Below are 16611 nucleotides of genomic sequence, written 5' to 3'. Positions count from 1 at the left end.
TCTCAAATATCTGCCACTGCTGGTTTAGAAGTAGCAAAATTAACTACCAAAGTTAATTTAACACTATCTTTGGACAACTATTTCCTCTGTAGTCTGTGCTGGAAAGTTCCTAGAAATTCTTGAAAACTGTTAAAAGAAGCAGACATCAGATAGAGCAGTTAGGGAGAAGTAGTCTCACATGGAAGAATGTATCAAGTTGAAAATAGCATTGGTTGATCATGTCAGATGATTGGCTTTGCTGAGCCATGGCACCAACAGGATCCTCTGCTGGGTGGCTCCAGGTGGCGCCTTGGAGTTACCAGCCTTTTTTGGGTGGAATGAGTGTCTAGTGTCATTCGCAAAGCTCTCTTCTGATGGGTTTCTGGCTATGCCCCACTACTTCCAGCTTAACTCAAAGAGACAAAACCCCATTGGCTGCAAGTGCTAAGGAGGTTGGGCGTCTTCTACATCACAAGTTGTGTTCCAACACAGCTATTACGAAGGACTTTTTTTTTTTTTTTTTTTGACAGGCAGAGTTAGAGAGAGAGAGACAGACAGACAGAGAGAAAGGTCTTCCTATCCATTGGTTCACCCCCCAAATGGCTGCTACGGCCAGCACGATGGGCGGCTCGCCATGCAGATCCGAAGCCAGGAGCCAGGTGCTTCCTCCTGGTCTCCCATGAGGGTGCAGGGCCCAAGCACTTGGGCCATCCTCCACTGCCTTCCTGGGCCACAGCTGAGAGCTGGACTGGAAGAGGAGCAACCAGGACAGAACCGGCACCCCAACCAGGATTAGAACCCGGGGTGCCGGTGCCACAGACGGAGGATTAGCCTAGTGAGCCGCGGCGCTGGTCAACGAAGGACCTTCCAAAGCAGGAAAGGTTTCATAGCTGATCACTTACTTCACAAGTCCTCCCCCATGTTCTGCCCTCCTCTAACCCAGTTCTGGTCACAGGCCATTGGCAAGGAAGACACCAGAGTTAGGTAAAACTTTAGCACTCTTCCTCCCCAATCTCCCAGACTCTTAGAGGTGGCTTTCTGTTTTGGACTTTGAAGGCATGGGAGCAGTGGGGTGGGCTCTTGGTGGAGGACACAAAACCTTGGTGGAGGCAAGAGGGTATGGAGGACAGAGCCCAGTCATTTACAACCAAGACTTGGAGCCAGAGAAAGAATGAAAGGAAAGAAAGGAGTCACTTTGGTCCCTGCTTTGAATGCAGTGGACATTGCAGTGATGTGCGTCTTGGTCACCTTCCTTCCAGTGTGTTTAAAGCTGAAACTCTGCGATAACCCCCGTGCCTGCTTAACCAGATCATCCCCACACAACTCTATTTCCTACCACTCATTCAAAGGCATCTATCTTTCTTTTACAGTTAGGAATTTACACAAATGCCTTAGATTCAGAGGTACGCTGACATTTCGCTCATGGCTTTCAATAATAATTGTCCTTTTTCATCTATGCGTGTATCCTAGATGGTGCCAAGGATCCCAGGTCATTAAGGACATCCAGTTCATTGGTGGTGCAAGGAGGAAAAATTAAACGGAAGTTCGTGGATCTGGGGTAAGCACCTTAGAGGGTACAAAGCAACCCATCTGTAAAGGAGGATTAACAGAATCTCAGCTTCCACTGTCCTGACTGTGTGCTGTCATTATAGGGCACCTTTGCGAAGGAATTCCAACAAGGGAAAGAAATGGAAAGAAAAAGAAAAAGAAGCCAATAGGTTTTCTGCAGGTAGCAGGTACTGGTGCGTGATTAAGAACACAGATTTATTTCTGTACTTAAACTTTCTGGCCTCTTCTATTCTTAACCAAAATCAGTGGTCACTCTCTTTGAGCTGAGGTCATATTCTGAGAGTTGGGATGGGAAAAAAATTGCACAGTTGGTTTGTATTTGTCTTATTCCAAGAATAGCCTGCATCTTAACATAGCCATTGGTCCTTAATTACATAATTATGATCATATGCATAGTTTCAATAAATGTTTATCTAAATGCACTATAATTATATTTTTGTGATACGTTAGACATATTTCAGATTTGTCTTGGCCTGGCTACCCACAGTGTTAGTACCTTCTAGCTTTTGTTAAGTCTGAAAAGATAATTTTGCATTTAAGTACCTTGTTGGCATTCAAGACTGACTTGTCAGTGTGCAGGTAAGACTGACCACCCTTTCTTGCTGATCTTGGCCACCTAATTGACTTTGCAGGCACCAGCAACTGTGCTTCCTGCTCAGTAAAGAATTTCCTGTGGAGAAATGAACTCTGAACGACATATTGTCATGTTTTCCCAATTTTATTCTGAGATTACACACTTTTAAACTTGGGCTAGTATAGGAAAACAGTGAAGCATGAAATCCAAGTCCAAGTGCTTGGATTTGAATATTAGCTCTTCCACTGAAACCTTTTAAATCTTGGACAAGGTATTGAACCCTCTGTGAGTCTGCTTTCTCATGCAAAATGAGGGTAGTAACCTCATGCAATTAGTGCAAGAGTTAAGTGAGTTTTCTTGTAAAGCATTTAAAATGATACGTGGCACATGGGAAAGATTCAGACATACTCATTACAACAGTTTTTTCTGCATAATTATCCATATCATTTGCAAGTTACAAAGAAGCTGCCCCTTTGTCACTCCATTTGGTCCTTGTGGTGAGGTCGAGAGGGCAGATAATAGTCCCGTGCTTTGCTGAGGAAGGACTTCACCTTCACAGAATGTAATTGATTTGTGCGGAGCTGTGCAGCAGGTAATTAATGTCAAGCTGGGTTGTGCCTCCTCTCTGGATACCTTCCCAACACGTCATGCCACCTGCAGTTACCGATGCATCTAATGACACTTAAATTTCTTTATGAAACTTTAAGTCATGTCAATATCATCAAGTAAGGAAGAAAAAGACAAAATGCTAAAAATAAAAGTCTGTGAAGTCATTTAGGGATCACTTATCCAGCCCACGAGTTGTCCACCTGCTGTTTCCTTCTTTCCCCTTCTCTGACTCACGCCTTAGTGAGAAATGGTACCTTCTCCCCGGCATTGCAGGAGGCTGGGGTGAGATGGAGGAAGGGGAATTCCCAGAGGAGTTATTTTTGTTAGTCTGCGTTTACTTTATGCCATACGATGGAAGAGAGGTCAGAAACTCTGGTTATATTGTGGACAATAATCTCGGGAAAAAGAAAGATAATCCTGAGGCCATTAGCAACTCAAAAACAACTTCATTTTGAGAAACATAAAATAGTTTACTTTGTACCTTAAAACTACGAATAGAAAACTATCAAACATTTGTTAGAAGGAAAAACCAAAACAGATAGTGAGATTGTTTAAAAGTGACACGGGTGGGCATTTGGTGTAAGCGTTGAGATGCCCGTGTCCCACGGCAGAGAACCTGGGATCTGTACCCAGTTTGGGCTCTTTATTCCCGCTTTCACCAGTGCAGTCCCTGGGAGGCAGCAGATGATGGCTCGAGTACTTGGGTTCTTGCCCCCCAACTGGAAAATCTGGATTAAACTCCTTCCTGCGGGCCATTGTGGACATTTGGGAAGTGAACGAGAAAATGAGAATGCATGCTCACTCTCTCTCTCCCTCCCTTTCCTTATCAAATAATGTACAAATACACAAAGAGACAGAAACTCAGGCATGTCTGAAATGACACGACACTTTCCTTCCTTGAATCTCCGGGTGTCAGGGGCAGTCCCTGCCTCTCACTTGGCCTTCCACCCAAGAGTGATGTGAGCGTGACAGTAGGGGGAGGGTGTGTGACTGAATTCCAGGTGAAGTTCAAGTGTGAGTCGATGCTGTTGGTGAGTGTTCACCACAGACAGCCAGGGAAACGTAGTCATCGGCAGTGTCTTCCCCAGCCACCATCAGCTTCCTGAACTTCTAAAGCAGCCACTCAGGATTCTCCCTGCTCCAGTAGCCACAGATACCCCACATGCACCAGTGCTACAAAATGGTCATCAGTTAGACTCGCAATTTTATAATTATTTGTAATTACAATAGAATTTTGGCAGGGTGGAGAGGAATCCATGTAATTGAAATAATAAAGGAAAAGAGAAAAAAGACATGTTTCTGTTTCCAAAAAACCAATTTTGAGCTTTCAGAATAATTGCTCAGTACTAATCAAATCTAATGACAGTTCTGTTCTCTAGTAGGGATTAATAATGGGCCCAGAACCTTAGAAAGCATTCCAGGGAGGACAGAATTACTCCCAGGAGGTTCTTGATGCAGCTGAGTTGGTTTCAAAGGCCCCCAAGCTGGGTGGGCTGGTCCAGGTCTGGAGAGGAGTCAGAAATGAGCTCATCACCCCTACAAGGTCTTTCAGAGAGACAAGGGGAACACTCACAGACTGAGTTAGTAAGCTGTGATTTAGGCTTTTCATCTACTTCTTTCAAGCTTTTGAAACACCTATTGAGGTCATCAGTTGATTCTAACTCATGACTGTCAGATTTTAAAGAGGCAGGAATTTTGCTAAGTTTGTTCTTGGTTTTAGTTTCTTTCTACTCATAGAATAAGAGTCTAGTATGTTCTTTGTGAAGATATATTAATTCAAATACATAACCAACATGAGACAAATGTAGGAAATAGATGAGTACAATGGTCCTAATAACAAGTGAACCCAACAGACAAGCATGACTTGGTCCTATCCCTTTTCAAATATGTGCTTAGTGAACATTCCGATTTAAGCAGGCAGCATAGCAGGTAGCAAATCAGCTGTTGGAACACATTCTTCCTTTTAAGTACATGCTACAGGGTATGATGACATATTGTCCTGAATTCTAGAGTAGGAAGCCTCTGATGTCAGTGGGTGTCTTCTCGGAGCTTTATGGAAAAGCTTCCGGTTTAGTCACTGAATGGAAAGCAGATACCCGGTCTCAGGCTGGCTGGAGGGATGTTGGGGAGAGTAGGGGACAGGAGATGCCAATCCACTATGGAAGTGAATCTGCAGTCCCCTGAAAAGTGTGAACAATGCAGAGAATACCAACCTGGAATCCAAGGTAAGAGTCCTACTCTCCCATAGGTAAGTCCTCTTGGTTTCCTACCAGAAAATAGGTGTATTGGATGAAAATTGTGCAGTGTCTACTGCTCATCCATCTCTTTGTGTTCCATCAAACATGGCAGCGTCTAGTCAGATGTGGCCATTGAGCAGTTGAAAGGTGCCAGTCTGCACTGTTTCCTAAAGCAGAAAATGCATGCCAGATTCAACACTTTAGTATCAAATATCTTACTGTGATTTTATAATATTGATTATGCTAAATAATAATATTTTGAGGTTTAGAGAATTAAATAAAAATGTATTATCTTTGAAATTAATTTTACCCTTATTTTTTCACACGGCTACCAGAAGACTTTAATTTACATATGTGATTCATATCAATGTTGATCTATATAAATCTGTGAAAACAAAACCTTCTTTGATTTCTAACTCAATATTTAGTTGGTCTATAAATAAGCATGTAGTCATTTGTCTATTTCTTTTTAAGTGTATCTTCTGATTCTCTTCACTCCAAAATATTATCTGTATACAAAGTACATGTACTATAATCATAAAATTTATTTAAAAACTAGTTGAATAGGGAAAAAATAAAGCAAAAAGTGAGATTAGTACTTACAGTGCAACTCAGTCATACCTCCTAGTAAGTATTGCAGTGGCTTTCCAGGGAAGGCTAAGAGCACTTTGTCAAAATGGGCAAGAGCCTGGGTTCAGATCCCACCTGTGCCACTTACTATGTTGGGCAAGTTATGCAGCTCTGTGTGCCTCAGGTTCCTCATCTGTAAAATGGAGACGTGCACCATATAAACACACACACACACACACACACAGTCCCCAACTTAAAATGGCTCAACTTAATGACATTTTGAGTTTACAATCTTGCAAAAGCCACAGGCATTCAGTAGAAACCAAACTTTGATTTTTGAGCTTGAATCTTTTCTCAGACCAGCGATAAGGGGGTAGGATACGTTGCTGTGATGCTGGGCAGCCCAGCAAGCTGGGGCCCCCCCATCACCCCGGTGATCAGGGATAGCAAACCACCAATGCTGTGCACTGTGTGGTGTTGCTAAGCTATGCTGTTTGGTGTGTTAGGCATATTAAAAGCAGTTTCCATTTAGGATAGTTTCAATTCAGGATGGATGTATTGGGATGTAGCCCTATCATAAATTAACACATGTATGGTTGTTGGGAAGATTGGATGGACCACATAAGCACATTTTAAATCCTATCATTATTTATATTTAAAGCAAGTTGGATGGGAGGGATGGAAAATAAAGTATTCTCTATATGTATTTTGCTGACAGTCTTTTCATCCAAGGATGGGTTTTGTAGAGGGATATATGGATTATATTTCCAGCAGTTCTTCCTAGTTGATATCTCTGTTGAAGATGCTTTAGATAAAGCATGGTGTGTGTGAGATTATAACCTAAGGCACCTGCCTGGAGGGAAGCTCTGCCCTGCTGCTGGGGACTACAGAGGCCCTACTTGATGGAGACACCCGCTCCTAAAGACTGAGGATCAAGATGCGCATGTGTGTGAATAGACAACTCCTCTACCTAAAATAAGCCTAGCCCAGTGAAAGTGGTCACTTTTTATGGAGACCTTTGAATAATGTCAGCTTAGCCTTAGGACAGCAAACTTACTCACCTGTAACTATCCCATTCGTAGCTGTATTTATCAATTTAATATTCAGTTTTTTTCTTAAGTATTTCAGAAATCCCAGTGCAGTTATCAATGAGATTAATTTATTGTGTACATCTAAAAACACAAATATAAAATGAATTTTGGTGGCAAAAAAGAATTTAAGTGAGTGTAAAATTTTAGGATAGAATCAATAAACAAATTCATCTCTCAGATTTCTACTAGTACATATTTTCTAAAATATATTTATTATTCCTGAACATGGCACTTACGTGGGAGAGTATGGATTGTATTTACATGATCCTCTTTCCTGTTTCACTTTAAACTGTGCTAGCATGTGGAAGACTCATTAAAGGAGTAGTTTCACTGTCTCAAATGAGTTAAGGTTGAATATTCTACAGTAGTGAAAGATTCAGACCAGAACTCAGGATCTGGAAGCAGGGTCAGCAGGCTGTGTCTAGGGTAGTTGGTCCTGAGCCACACTTGGACACGTTGCTCACGGCTGTTACCCAGTGAGGTCTCTTAGCCCCCATTGGCTGGGGCTGGCCTTACCTGCCCCCTTTCCTTGGTGACTGTTTGAGCCCTACAGCACTCCTTCATCTGACTTGGATAAATGGATATCTGCAACCCTTCCCTGGGGCGCACCTAACTTTCTTCAATGAACTTCCTTTACTACCTGCTTCAACTCAATAGTTTTCCTGTACTTTTTCTGTTGTGGCAATTCCTGAAATCTAAATACTATTTTGATGAGATTCAGCTAGATTCTGAATAGTCCACACACCTGGTGTTCAAAGTTAAAGCAATAACAACAACAAAATCACCATGGAACAGAGAGTTGAGCAATTTGATAAAATGTATATAAATTTGTTAATTACTCTTATACTTACCAGCTATAGACCACATAGATGCCAAGACACAGCTATGCCAAAAATGACATCTGTGGATTATGAAGACTGAACCTGAAGCCATTCTTTTTCCCAGTTTCTAACAATAAAGCATCAGGGGTATAACAGTGACTTATGGTTATATGTTTTTTCATAAACAAGAGCAAGACGTTAAGCAGGTCAAGGCAGCATCGAGCATATGGCTGGCTATTTTGATCCTCTGGAAGTTATTTTCAAATCCATCAAGAGGTTTATTTCTACCAATCATGATTTGAGGAAGGAAGGAGAAAGACAAAAAGGAAGGAAGGAGGGAGGATAGAAGGAATGACTTTGTGTTACTCCTAATGTTTTTACACAACGTGCAATGAACTATAGGATTGGCCAAACTAGAGTAACCACCACCAAACCCTTTCTGTTCTTTTTATGGGCCCAAGAATTCACTTCATCCAAAACACAGTGGCATTTCCTTTAGAAAACATGTCTGGTGAACCGATAGGTCTGTAATTTTCAAGTAATAGAATAGGATTTTTTTTCCTTAAGCGAGTATTCTGTATCCTAGGTTCAGGCAAACAAAAGCACACCACTGTTCCGTTCTTCCAGGGTACTAGGCAGCGTGTAGAGGCCATGCCAGTTCCTGGGGTTTTACGTGTTAAAGCCACTGGTCCACAGAGAAATGAAGAGGGCAGGATGCAGCTTCAGCAGGGCCACCGCCAGACCTCTGGGAGAACTAACCGGAGAGCACTCTTGAGAATGCCCCCCAGCATAGGGCGCTTGGCAGCTGTGGGGACACCGCGGCTCAGACGTGGGCTTTCGTCGCTCCCTGTTCAGCTTCTCCTGCATTCTGTCAATTCTCTTGATGCATACAGCTGGAAAAGAGGCCGGGCTTCCACAGTCTGGGCCACCTACCTCAAGACCTGTCCTCCATACAAGTCCACGTGGAATTATTAGCATGGACTATTCCCCTGGCAGAGAAAATTTGATGACAGAGTTGAATTAGATGTGGCCAGCAGGCGTTTGTTTGCTTGTTTTTCACATGTACTCTGGCTGGGATTTGGCCTACCAAAATTCCTTTTCAGATAAGGTTACAGAAGGACAATTGGGAAACAATATTCACATTTGCTGCCTGTCTTATTGAGAAGGCAGTGGTGATGGTTCTAAGAGCATTGACGCAAAGGTAATTCTTCAGGGAGAAGGACAGCTGTCATTGTCACTTTGTCATTGGTCACTCCAGGGAGTGGGACAACTTCATGTTGTTAGGTATGGCCTATTTATAAACTTTAAGGCATCCATATATTTAAACAACCCACACTTCATTGGAATTACTGGTAGAACACTTTAAAAAATGCCTTTGATTCAGAAATGTATAACCAGCAATGATAATGATCACTAGTCCCAGGTTCTCCTGGATATGCCCAGTTATAAAAGTGAAGGCTACAGAGAAGATATTTTTATGTGACTGTATAGTTATTGCTTTCTGAACCTTTTTACTGGAGCATGGAACCCAAGGTAAAGGACAGTTTAAGCAGTTAAATCATGGTGGATGGGAGAATTCCAAAGATGTACCTCTCCAGAGGCACCTGGTGGCATTCGAGGAGGTGAGGGGAGACTGGAGTGGGTCCCATAGCTGTACAACGTGAACCTAAGACTGATCTACCCCCTGGAGACAGGTTTACATTCCAAAGCCCAAGAACCCACGATCCTTCCCAAGTAGAATTTGTCTACACTAAGGAGGTCATTTCTCCCCATCTCCAAGAGTGGCTGGGGGCAGCTGTCCCCTCCTGAGTGTCCATCCAGAATGACAGTGTTGGAGCTCCTTACCTATGCTGTGGAACCAGTGTAGGTTGGCATCTGGTTCTCATAGTGTCAGCTGGAATGAGCAAATCCATACCTGGAAAACCAGTACAGTAACTTGCCATGAGTAAAGAATGATATGTTCTCCAAAACCCTCATTTATATTCATGATCATATTATACAAGGGTGCATCAGAAAATTAAAAGATGAGTTTATTTTGTTGCAAAAAAATTTGAAAGTCATACATATTTTACATAATCCTTACTTTTCAGGAACCTTTTATTTTATTTTTTTATTTTTTATTTTATTTGAAAGAGTTACATAGAGAGGAGAGGCAGAGACAGAGAGAGAGGTCTTCCATCCCCTGGTTCACTCCCCAGTTGGCAGCAATGGCCGGAACTGCGCTGATCTGAAGCCAGGAGCTTCTTCCAGGTCTCCCATGTGGGTGCAGAGGCCCAAGGACTTGGGCCATCTTCTACTGCTTTCCCAGGCCATAGCAGAGAGCTGGATGGGAAGAGGAGCAGCCGGGACTAGAACTGGCACCCATATGGGATGCCGGCACTTCAGGCCAGGGTATTAACCCACTGAGCCACAGCACCAGCCCCTTCAGGAACCTTTTAAATGTACCTTATAAATGTAGATATTAACCACTTTAAGAGTCAACTCAGACTTGTGTTAGACTACAGATTATAGATCCTTCCTTCTTCCCTTCCCCCAGATTCTAATTCCATAAGTTGGGTTCCATGACCTGTATCTGAACAGCTTGTTTGGGGAATACTGCACTGGCCATGGCTGTCTTAGCAAACAGCCTCTCCCTGATAACAAGCTTCCTTAGGTCCAGTTATCGTGCTACCCCTCCTCCCATCGTTGAATTGTAGTTAGGAGAACTTCAAAATGTATACATTTTTTACTCTTTTTTTTTTAAGCCATTTGTTTATTTGAGAGGTAGAGTTAGAGAGGTCAAGACAGAAAGAAAGGTCTTCCATCTGCTGGTTCACTCCCCAGATGGCCACAATGGCTGGAGCTGGGCCAGTCCAAAGCCAGGAACTTCTTCTGGGTCTGCCTTGTGCCACGCTGTTTCCCAGGCCATTAGCAGGAAGCTGGATGGGAAATGGAGCAGCTAGGACACGAACTGGTGCCCATGTGGGATGCCAGCGCCGCAGGTGGAGGCTTTAGCCTGCTACGCCACAGCTCTGGCCCCAGTCTTCCTTACTATTTATAAAATGTTTATTTTCATCTATTTGAAAGGCAGGATGCCTTTGAAACTTTTAAGAATTAAGCAATAAACATAGGCCTTATACTCAGATGGTCTTCAGAACACTTTTACATGCATTATCTCACTTAATTCTTAACAACCACATCTGAGATATGAAAATATCCCACCTTCTACAAATGGGGAAATAGGAGCAGAGAGAATGCCTGAGGCACGCACTCAGGGAATGCTAGACACCAGACCCCACTGACAGCTGAAGGTTTCAGGTGTTGTGCTCCTCTTGTGGACTGTGATGGCCAACCCATAAGCTAATGCCTTGTCCTTAAAAGATCTTGAGCCCCCAAGTCCGCAACTTTCTTAAATAGACCATCTTCTAAAGTCTCAGAGCCTTGAGAGTAGGAGCCAGAGGAAAGCAGGGAGGAGCACTGGTTCCGAGCTCCCGTCGCTGGTGGGCTGGTGGTCAGGCACTGGTTTGCCACCCTGGTGGAGTGCTTGCTGTGATGGCTCATCTAATAGCACTTTCCTCGCCGATTTGACATCTTTCACCTACCTACAGTTATTTAGCACGCTTAATAAAAACTTGCCATGGCAGTAGTGACATGCAAAAATGATCATTGTTAGAGTGTGAATTTAGAGGCCAACAAGGTCACTGTTGAGATTAGTGCCATAGTCGCAGTGCATAGCTTTGACTGTGGAGCGGCACAGTTTCTCCAGCTGTTTTGGGGACGATATTCAGAGTCCCTTCAGAATCCGGGTCAGAAGGCTTACATCTGCCCTTTCTTGGTCTGACACTCTTGTTCTTTCTCTTCACAAAACAGGATCTTCAGAGGCAGACTGGACAACTGGAGACCCAGGCCGCCGTCCGCAGCGCAGGCCTCCACCCGCTCCCCTTGCATGCCTTTCTCGTGGTTTAACGAGAGCCGGAAAGGATCCTATTCCTTCGGAAACCCGTCGTCACCTCCAAGTCCCCTTCAGCCTTCTCCTGAGACTCTAAGTTCAGATAAAAAGAGGTCCAAGGTAGAAAACACGTGAATTAACCACGCAAACAAGGAAAACCCAATCCCTCCTTCTCTTGTCTTTGGAAGGCACTGTCAGCTTGTTTGTGCACCCTGGACCTGAGAAACCAATGTGATAACACTGAGTTCACAGTGCATGGTGTTTCCTGGGTGGGAAACGGAAAGCCCCACCTAACCTTCACCTCTTTTAATACTGTTCTGTTCTCGATTGTGCAGGACTCTTTGATTGGCCTGTCTTTCCACAGATTGCTGTGTCGTCTCGGTTTGCCAGTTTAGCCATGCTGGGAAAGATGCATTGGAATCATGGATCAGGGTGATAGATCTGTTGACCAAGTATTCTGCTTTAAAATATAGAACTAAACTATTTCGCTGTGCTCTTCAGAATTTACTGGAAAACAAATACAGTTGGGACCAATGTATGTTCAGTACATCTTCATGAAACTGTTTCAAAAAATGCAGGCGTAGCGTCCTGACTCACTCCTTCCTTTGGTATCAGACTTCCATGCTGAACAGCTGTTGTAATTCTGTCACCAACGGTCTTTAACTTAAGCGGAATTACTAGTGACCTGCATGAGTGTTACTTGCTTTTCAAATGCATGGTGGTGATTTCCAGCATGACACTGCAAACCTTAGCTAACATTTTATTGAACCCCATGTGGTCGCTAACCCTCCTCACACGTTGTTCAGTGTCCTTTACTCCGTGATCACTTTTCTTCTCTTGAACAGAAACGTGTGGTTAACGTTACTTGAATTTAATTTAATTTTTTCTTGAGGTCAACAGCTCACAGGATTTGGGCCGGGGCCTGGAACTGCGTCTACACTAACAGTGCCCAGGGTGAAGTTCTGTGTTCAGTGTCCCCTGCTGGGCTGCCCCCCTGGCCTCAGCCTCACACATGTGCTGGCATTTAGGCTCCTTTTCTACAGTTATAGCAAGACCTTGGAGTAGGTCTGGTACTGAGTTCTCCAGCCTCTGGTGTGGTGTTTCTTGTTGATAACCCACTCCTCCCAGTGCAAGGCAGCCTAACAGAACACGCCTCATAGCCCAGTTGCTAGGGAAGTGGGTCCTGAAACAAGACGGTCGAATGCATAGAGCTTCTGAGAACCCAGCCCTGGCAGAGCTACCAGCAGCTGTTATTTTGACACCCACACACGCCTTTGGCCTGGGGACATTTTCAGTGTTGGATCTGAGACATCTAAATGTTGCCTGAATGATTCTCCTATGATATCGTACTAAGGAGACTCCAGATTTGGTTTACAACATTTACAGGAGTGCAGCCACATAGCCCTTGTTAAGTTCTTTGATCTTAATACCCACTCAGCATTTTAATGGAGTTTCATGGGGGGAGCTTGATTGACCAGTTCCCACCTCCCCCAGCCCCAAGTGGTAACTTGGCGGTGTGTATCTGCCCTGTGCTGCAGTCTGTTTGCTACTCTGCTAGTGCTGGCAGAGAGCTGTTTTCAGCGTGTACTACGTGTGTGTTGTTGGCCTGTGACCGCCCCCAGAGCTCATCATCTTGAAGGGTACATCCAGGAGAGGATGCACCACTTATCACAGTATTTATCACAGCCAGGAACGCGCAATCCTTCCCAGGGGTGCTCCAGCTACCTTGCTAATAGGAATTGCCATCTGTTCTTAATAACTCAGCCTCTCTCCACACCATCTTGTGTTTTTACTTACACTGTTACTTGTCACGATTAGGGTCAAAGAAGAGAGCTTGATTAATACTACTCCTCCGAGCAGTTGCCAAGGATAATGAATTCTGTACCCTTGAAGGGAGACTGAAGAATCCTTCCTCTAAAACACCCATGCTTTCATCAGACGGGGAGAGAGCACAGAATTCCCTGTTAGCTGCAGAAGGCACCGCGTTCCCAGTCACTGCACGGGTGACGGCTGTCGCGGAGCCAAACCTGAGTTTCTTCTAAGATTTCTCTGGAAGATTCCCTCTGGAACGCAAGCACACCTACCTCTGGCCCCTTCCCTGTGCCCATCTAACGCCGAGCTCTCTTTATTCTGGCAGAATCTTACCTTCAGTGACGACTTCAGTCCCAGCAGCACCAGCTCTGCAGACCTGAGCGGCTTAGGAGCGGAACCCAGAACACCGGGGCTCTCCCAGTGCTTAGTGCTGTCGTCAGATGAGGTACTTGCTCGGCACGCCGAGACAGCTGCCTTCTCAAGGCCAAGGTTGCAGCATGAACCCTCTCCGGGAAAACGTTTTCAGGGCAGCTTTGCAGGGAAATGGTCAGGACAGTAGTCTTCTGAGGTTTTTGTTTGTTTGCTTGTTTTTTTTAAATCTAATAGGAAAGCAAAGCATTGTTGCTAAGACCCTTTAAGGGACCCCTTTGCTGTACCTCTGAGGAGGCCGGGCACTGGGGGGCCAAATAGAGGAGCAGCTCAGAAATCACGTGGAAGTTACAAAGCACGTATTCCCTTTCTCCCTTGCCTCCCCTACAACAAGCCCTAGCCCTGTGATTCGGATTGCCTGGGGATAAGGGTGGCCCCTGATGGAGAATCCTTGCGGTAGGGCGTCACTTTTCTACTGAGGGAGGGAAGCAGGTAAGGCCCTCTTCCTTAGAAACCAGGGTCTGGATGAGCATTGCTAATTATCACAAGGAACCGTGTACCACAGATGCCAGAAACCACACATCAGGGTTGACGTAGTTCTCAGAGGGGTGGGGACAGGAAGGAAGACAAAGATATTTTGGCTCTTATTAAATATGTTTCTTGTTTATGTCTGATAGGATTTTTGTTATTTAAGACTTTTCCTCGTAAACTTTTCTGCCCATGTTCTTCAGGTTTTTTGTGATTTTAAGTGTTTTAGAACTGTACTCTGAATACACTGTGTGTCCTGGTTCTGTAACACTTTTTTTCTCGATTCCTTTGTTGCTCCCTCGTTCAGAGCCTGGATATGATAGATGATGAGGTGAGCTCGCTTGTGTGGGGCCACTCTTGGGGTTATTGTTTGAACCTGCTTGTCTTTCTTTGCAGATGGCTTAAAAATCAAACAGTGCAGGAGCACTTTGCTCTGTAGCAGAGGGTTTCCTGTGTTAAACAGCTTCACTCTGTGCCCTTGTCCGCATCTTACTCTGAGATGTCCCTGAGGGAAGAGGAGGTCCCGACTGCCCCTCCAGAGCTCCTCGACTCACCTCCCATCACCATTGCCTTGGCACAGCCCATTCTCGTCCATGGCCTTGGCTTTCATCCCAGCTTGCCCCATCCCCTCCTCTGTGTTCCCCACATGGGTCACCAAGGTGACTCCCGCCCTTCCTCTAGGGGCCACCATCGCCTTCATCTCCTCTCAGCTTAGCAGCGCTAGGAACTACCCACCTCTTTGCCGTTCTGCGGTGGGCTGGGCCCGAGGTGTGAGACGGGACGTTAAGCACTAGCTGTTGAGCTCCACTACTGTCTGTCTGTGGGGTCTTGGACAGACCAAGCAGCCTGCTGGGTCTCAGCCTCGCCATGTGTTAGAGGTAGCTATGGACATTGCCTGCCCTGTCTTCCGTCACAGATTTGCTTGCTGCTTAAAAGGAATAAAATGATGGTGGACTTTCCCCTAAGAAAGTTTGAGGGCTTAATGCTCTCCTCTTCCAAGTGAAAAATATTTCAGTATTCTTGAATGCAGTTTACAAAACTGTCATGTCTCATCCGTGGATAAATGCAGAGTGACACAATGCATGCAGAGACATACGAGACATTTGTTTTCCACATTCGATCATCTTTCCAGGGTGTTTGAATACAAAAATTTGCAACATGAGAGTGTATTTTTTCAGTATTAAACTTCATACATGAGTAATGCTGCTTTTTTTCTGGGGGAATTTTGAGATTTCCAAATACCTAAGAACATGTAGGTAAGAAGCGTGTATCTTTTTAACACAGCTGGAGCCATCAGCTTATTACTTTATGGTTTGGCAGTAAATGTGGCTCCAGTCGGTTAAGAAATTGCTTTTGATGGTGTACTACAAGCCATGGCGTTCTGGTCCTTTAACAACACTGCGTAACATTCCTATCTCAGATCCTTGATGATGGACAGTCTCCCAAGCACAGTCAGTGTCAGAATCGAGCCGTTCATGAGTGGAGTGTGCAACAGGTTTCTCACTGGTTAATGAGCCTAAATCTGGAGCAGTATGTATCTGAATTCAGTGCCCAAAACATCACTGGAGAGCAGCTCCTGCAATTGGATGGAAATAAACTTAAGGTAAAGAATTATATGTCTGTGGTAGGTTATCAGGTATAATTTGTATTCCTCAAAGCACCCGAAATGTTTTCATTAGGTACGAGCTTTTGCATATCGTAGCAGTAATTCTCAGTGACAGTAGTCAATGAGTTCCAGAAGGTGTTCAGGGGTTCTCCATCAAGTGTCAGGCTGCTGATTAGGAGAGCTAGGGACCCACTCCATGGCTTCCACCCAGCAGCACATGGGCCACTTATTAACTGCATACTTCCTGCATGGTATGAGTTTTAATAATGGCCAATGTGGACCTGGTCATCGCATTAAAATTACAGCCCCAATCCATGAGTCTTCCTTTGCGTGTTCGTTCTCCTCTACCCCCATTTCCCTGCGCACCACCCAGTGCTGGGATGGTCTTCTCCCAAAACTTCCTTCCCTGAGTACATGCAGGCCCTGGCTTCCCCACCCGCTCCATCACTCTCATCTCCGCTTGTCCAGTCCATCTGTCTAAGAGCCTGCGGTGGCACCCACCCCTGTGGGAAAAGGGCAGAAGTTGCTCACAACCAGTTCCAAGGACCCCTCCACCCCACCCCCAACCCCCAGCCCCCAGCCCCCTGCCAGGCTGACGGGCAGATGAGCAGCTCTTGACAGCGTGGAAAAGGTTAGGGATCAGTCAATAGCTGGTGACGCTAAAGGCCCCTTGACAAGGCCTCCCTGCTGGGGAGATGGATGCATCCCCACTGTGGGTTCTGAAGGTCAGAAAACATTTAAAGTATGCAACCAACTCCCCTTGCTCTGCATTCCACGCGCATAGAGCAGCCACCTCATTATAGTCAGGCTTCTGTTACAGGCCGGCCCACAGGGAGAGAATGGTGGGTCCCGCTGGCGGGAGCATTCCGGCACCAGCAACACCCTTGGTTCCCACTGTAAACGAACCCTAGAAGGGAA

At 44.9% G+C, this 16611-nt stretch overlaps 1 protein-coding gene across 18 annotated transcripts in view; it reads left to right on the top strand.

The window, feature by feature from the left end:
* PPP1R9A (protein phosphatase 1 regulatory subunit 9A) overlaps positions 1 to 16611 on the top strand; it is a 320664-nt gene that overhangs the window by 297567 nt on the left and 6486 nt on the right. For 8 of the 18 annotated variants that reach the window (XR_007922245.2, XM_070059813.1, XM_051852968.2 and 5 more), the window contains 6 exons: positions 1450 to 1537; positions 1632 to 1721; positions 11300 to 11498; positions 13516 to 13635; positions 14395 to 14418; positions 15508 to 15690. Coding sequence is in view for 17 of the 18 variants with exons in the window: in XM_070059813.1 (XP_069915914.1) it covers positions 1450 to 1537; positions 1632 to 1721; positions 11300 to 11498; positions 13516 to 13635; positions 14395 to 14418; positions 15508 to 15690 (704 nt within the window). In the remaining variant the exon portion in view is untranslated. The remainder of the gene's footprint in view (positions 1 to 1449; positions 1538 to 1631; positions 1722 to 11299; positions 11499 to 13515; positions 13636 to 14394; positions 14419 to 15507; positions 15691 to 16611) is intronic. The other 10 variants (XM_051852972.2, XM_070059812.1, XM_051852976.2 and 7 more) reach the window with 6 other exon arrangements.

The sequence above is a fragment of the Oryctolagus cuniculus genome, chromosome 16, assembly GCF_964237555.1.
Source record: "Oryctolagus cuniculus chromosome 16, mOryCun1.1, whole genome shotgun sequence".
Classification (NCBI taxonomy): domain Eukaryota; kingdom Metazoa; phylum Chordata; class Mammalia; order Lagomorpha; family Leporidae; genus Oryctolagus; species Oryctolagus cuniculus.
This window is presented reverse-complemented; position numbering and strand designations above follow the sequence as displayed.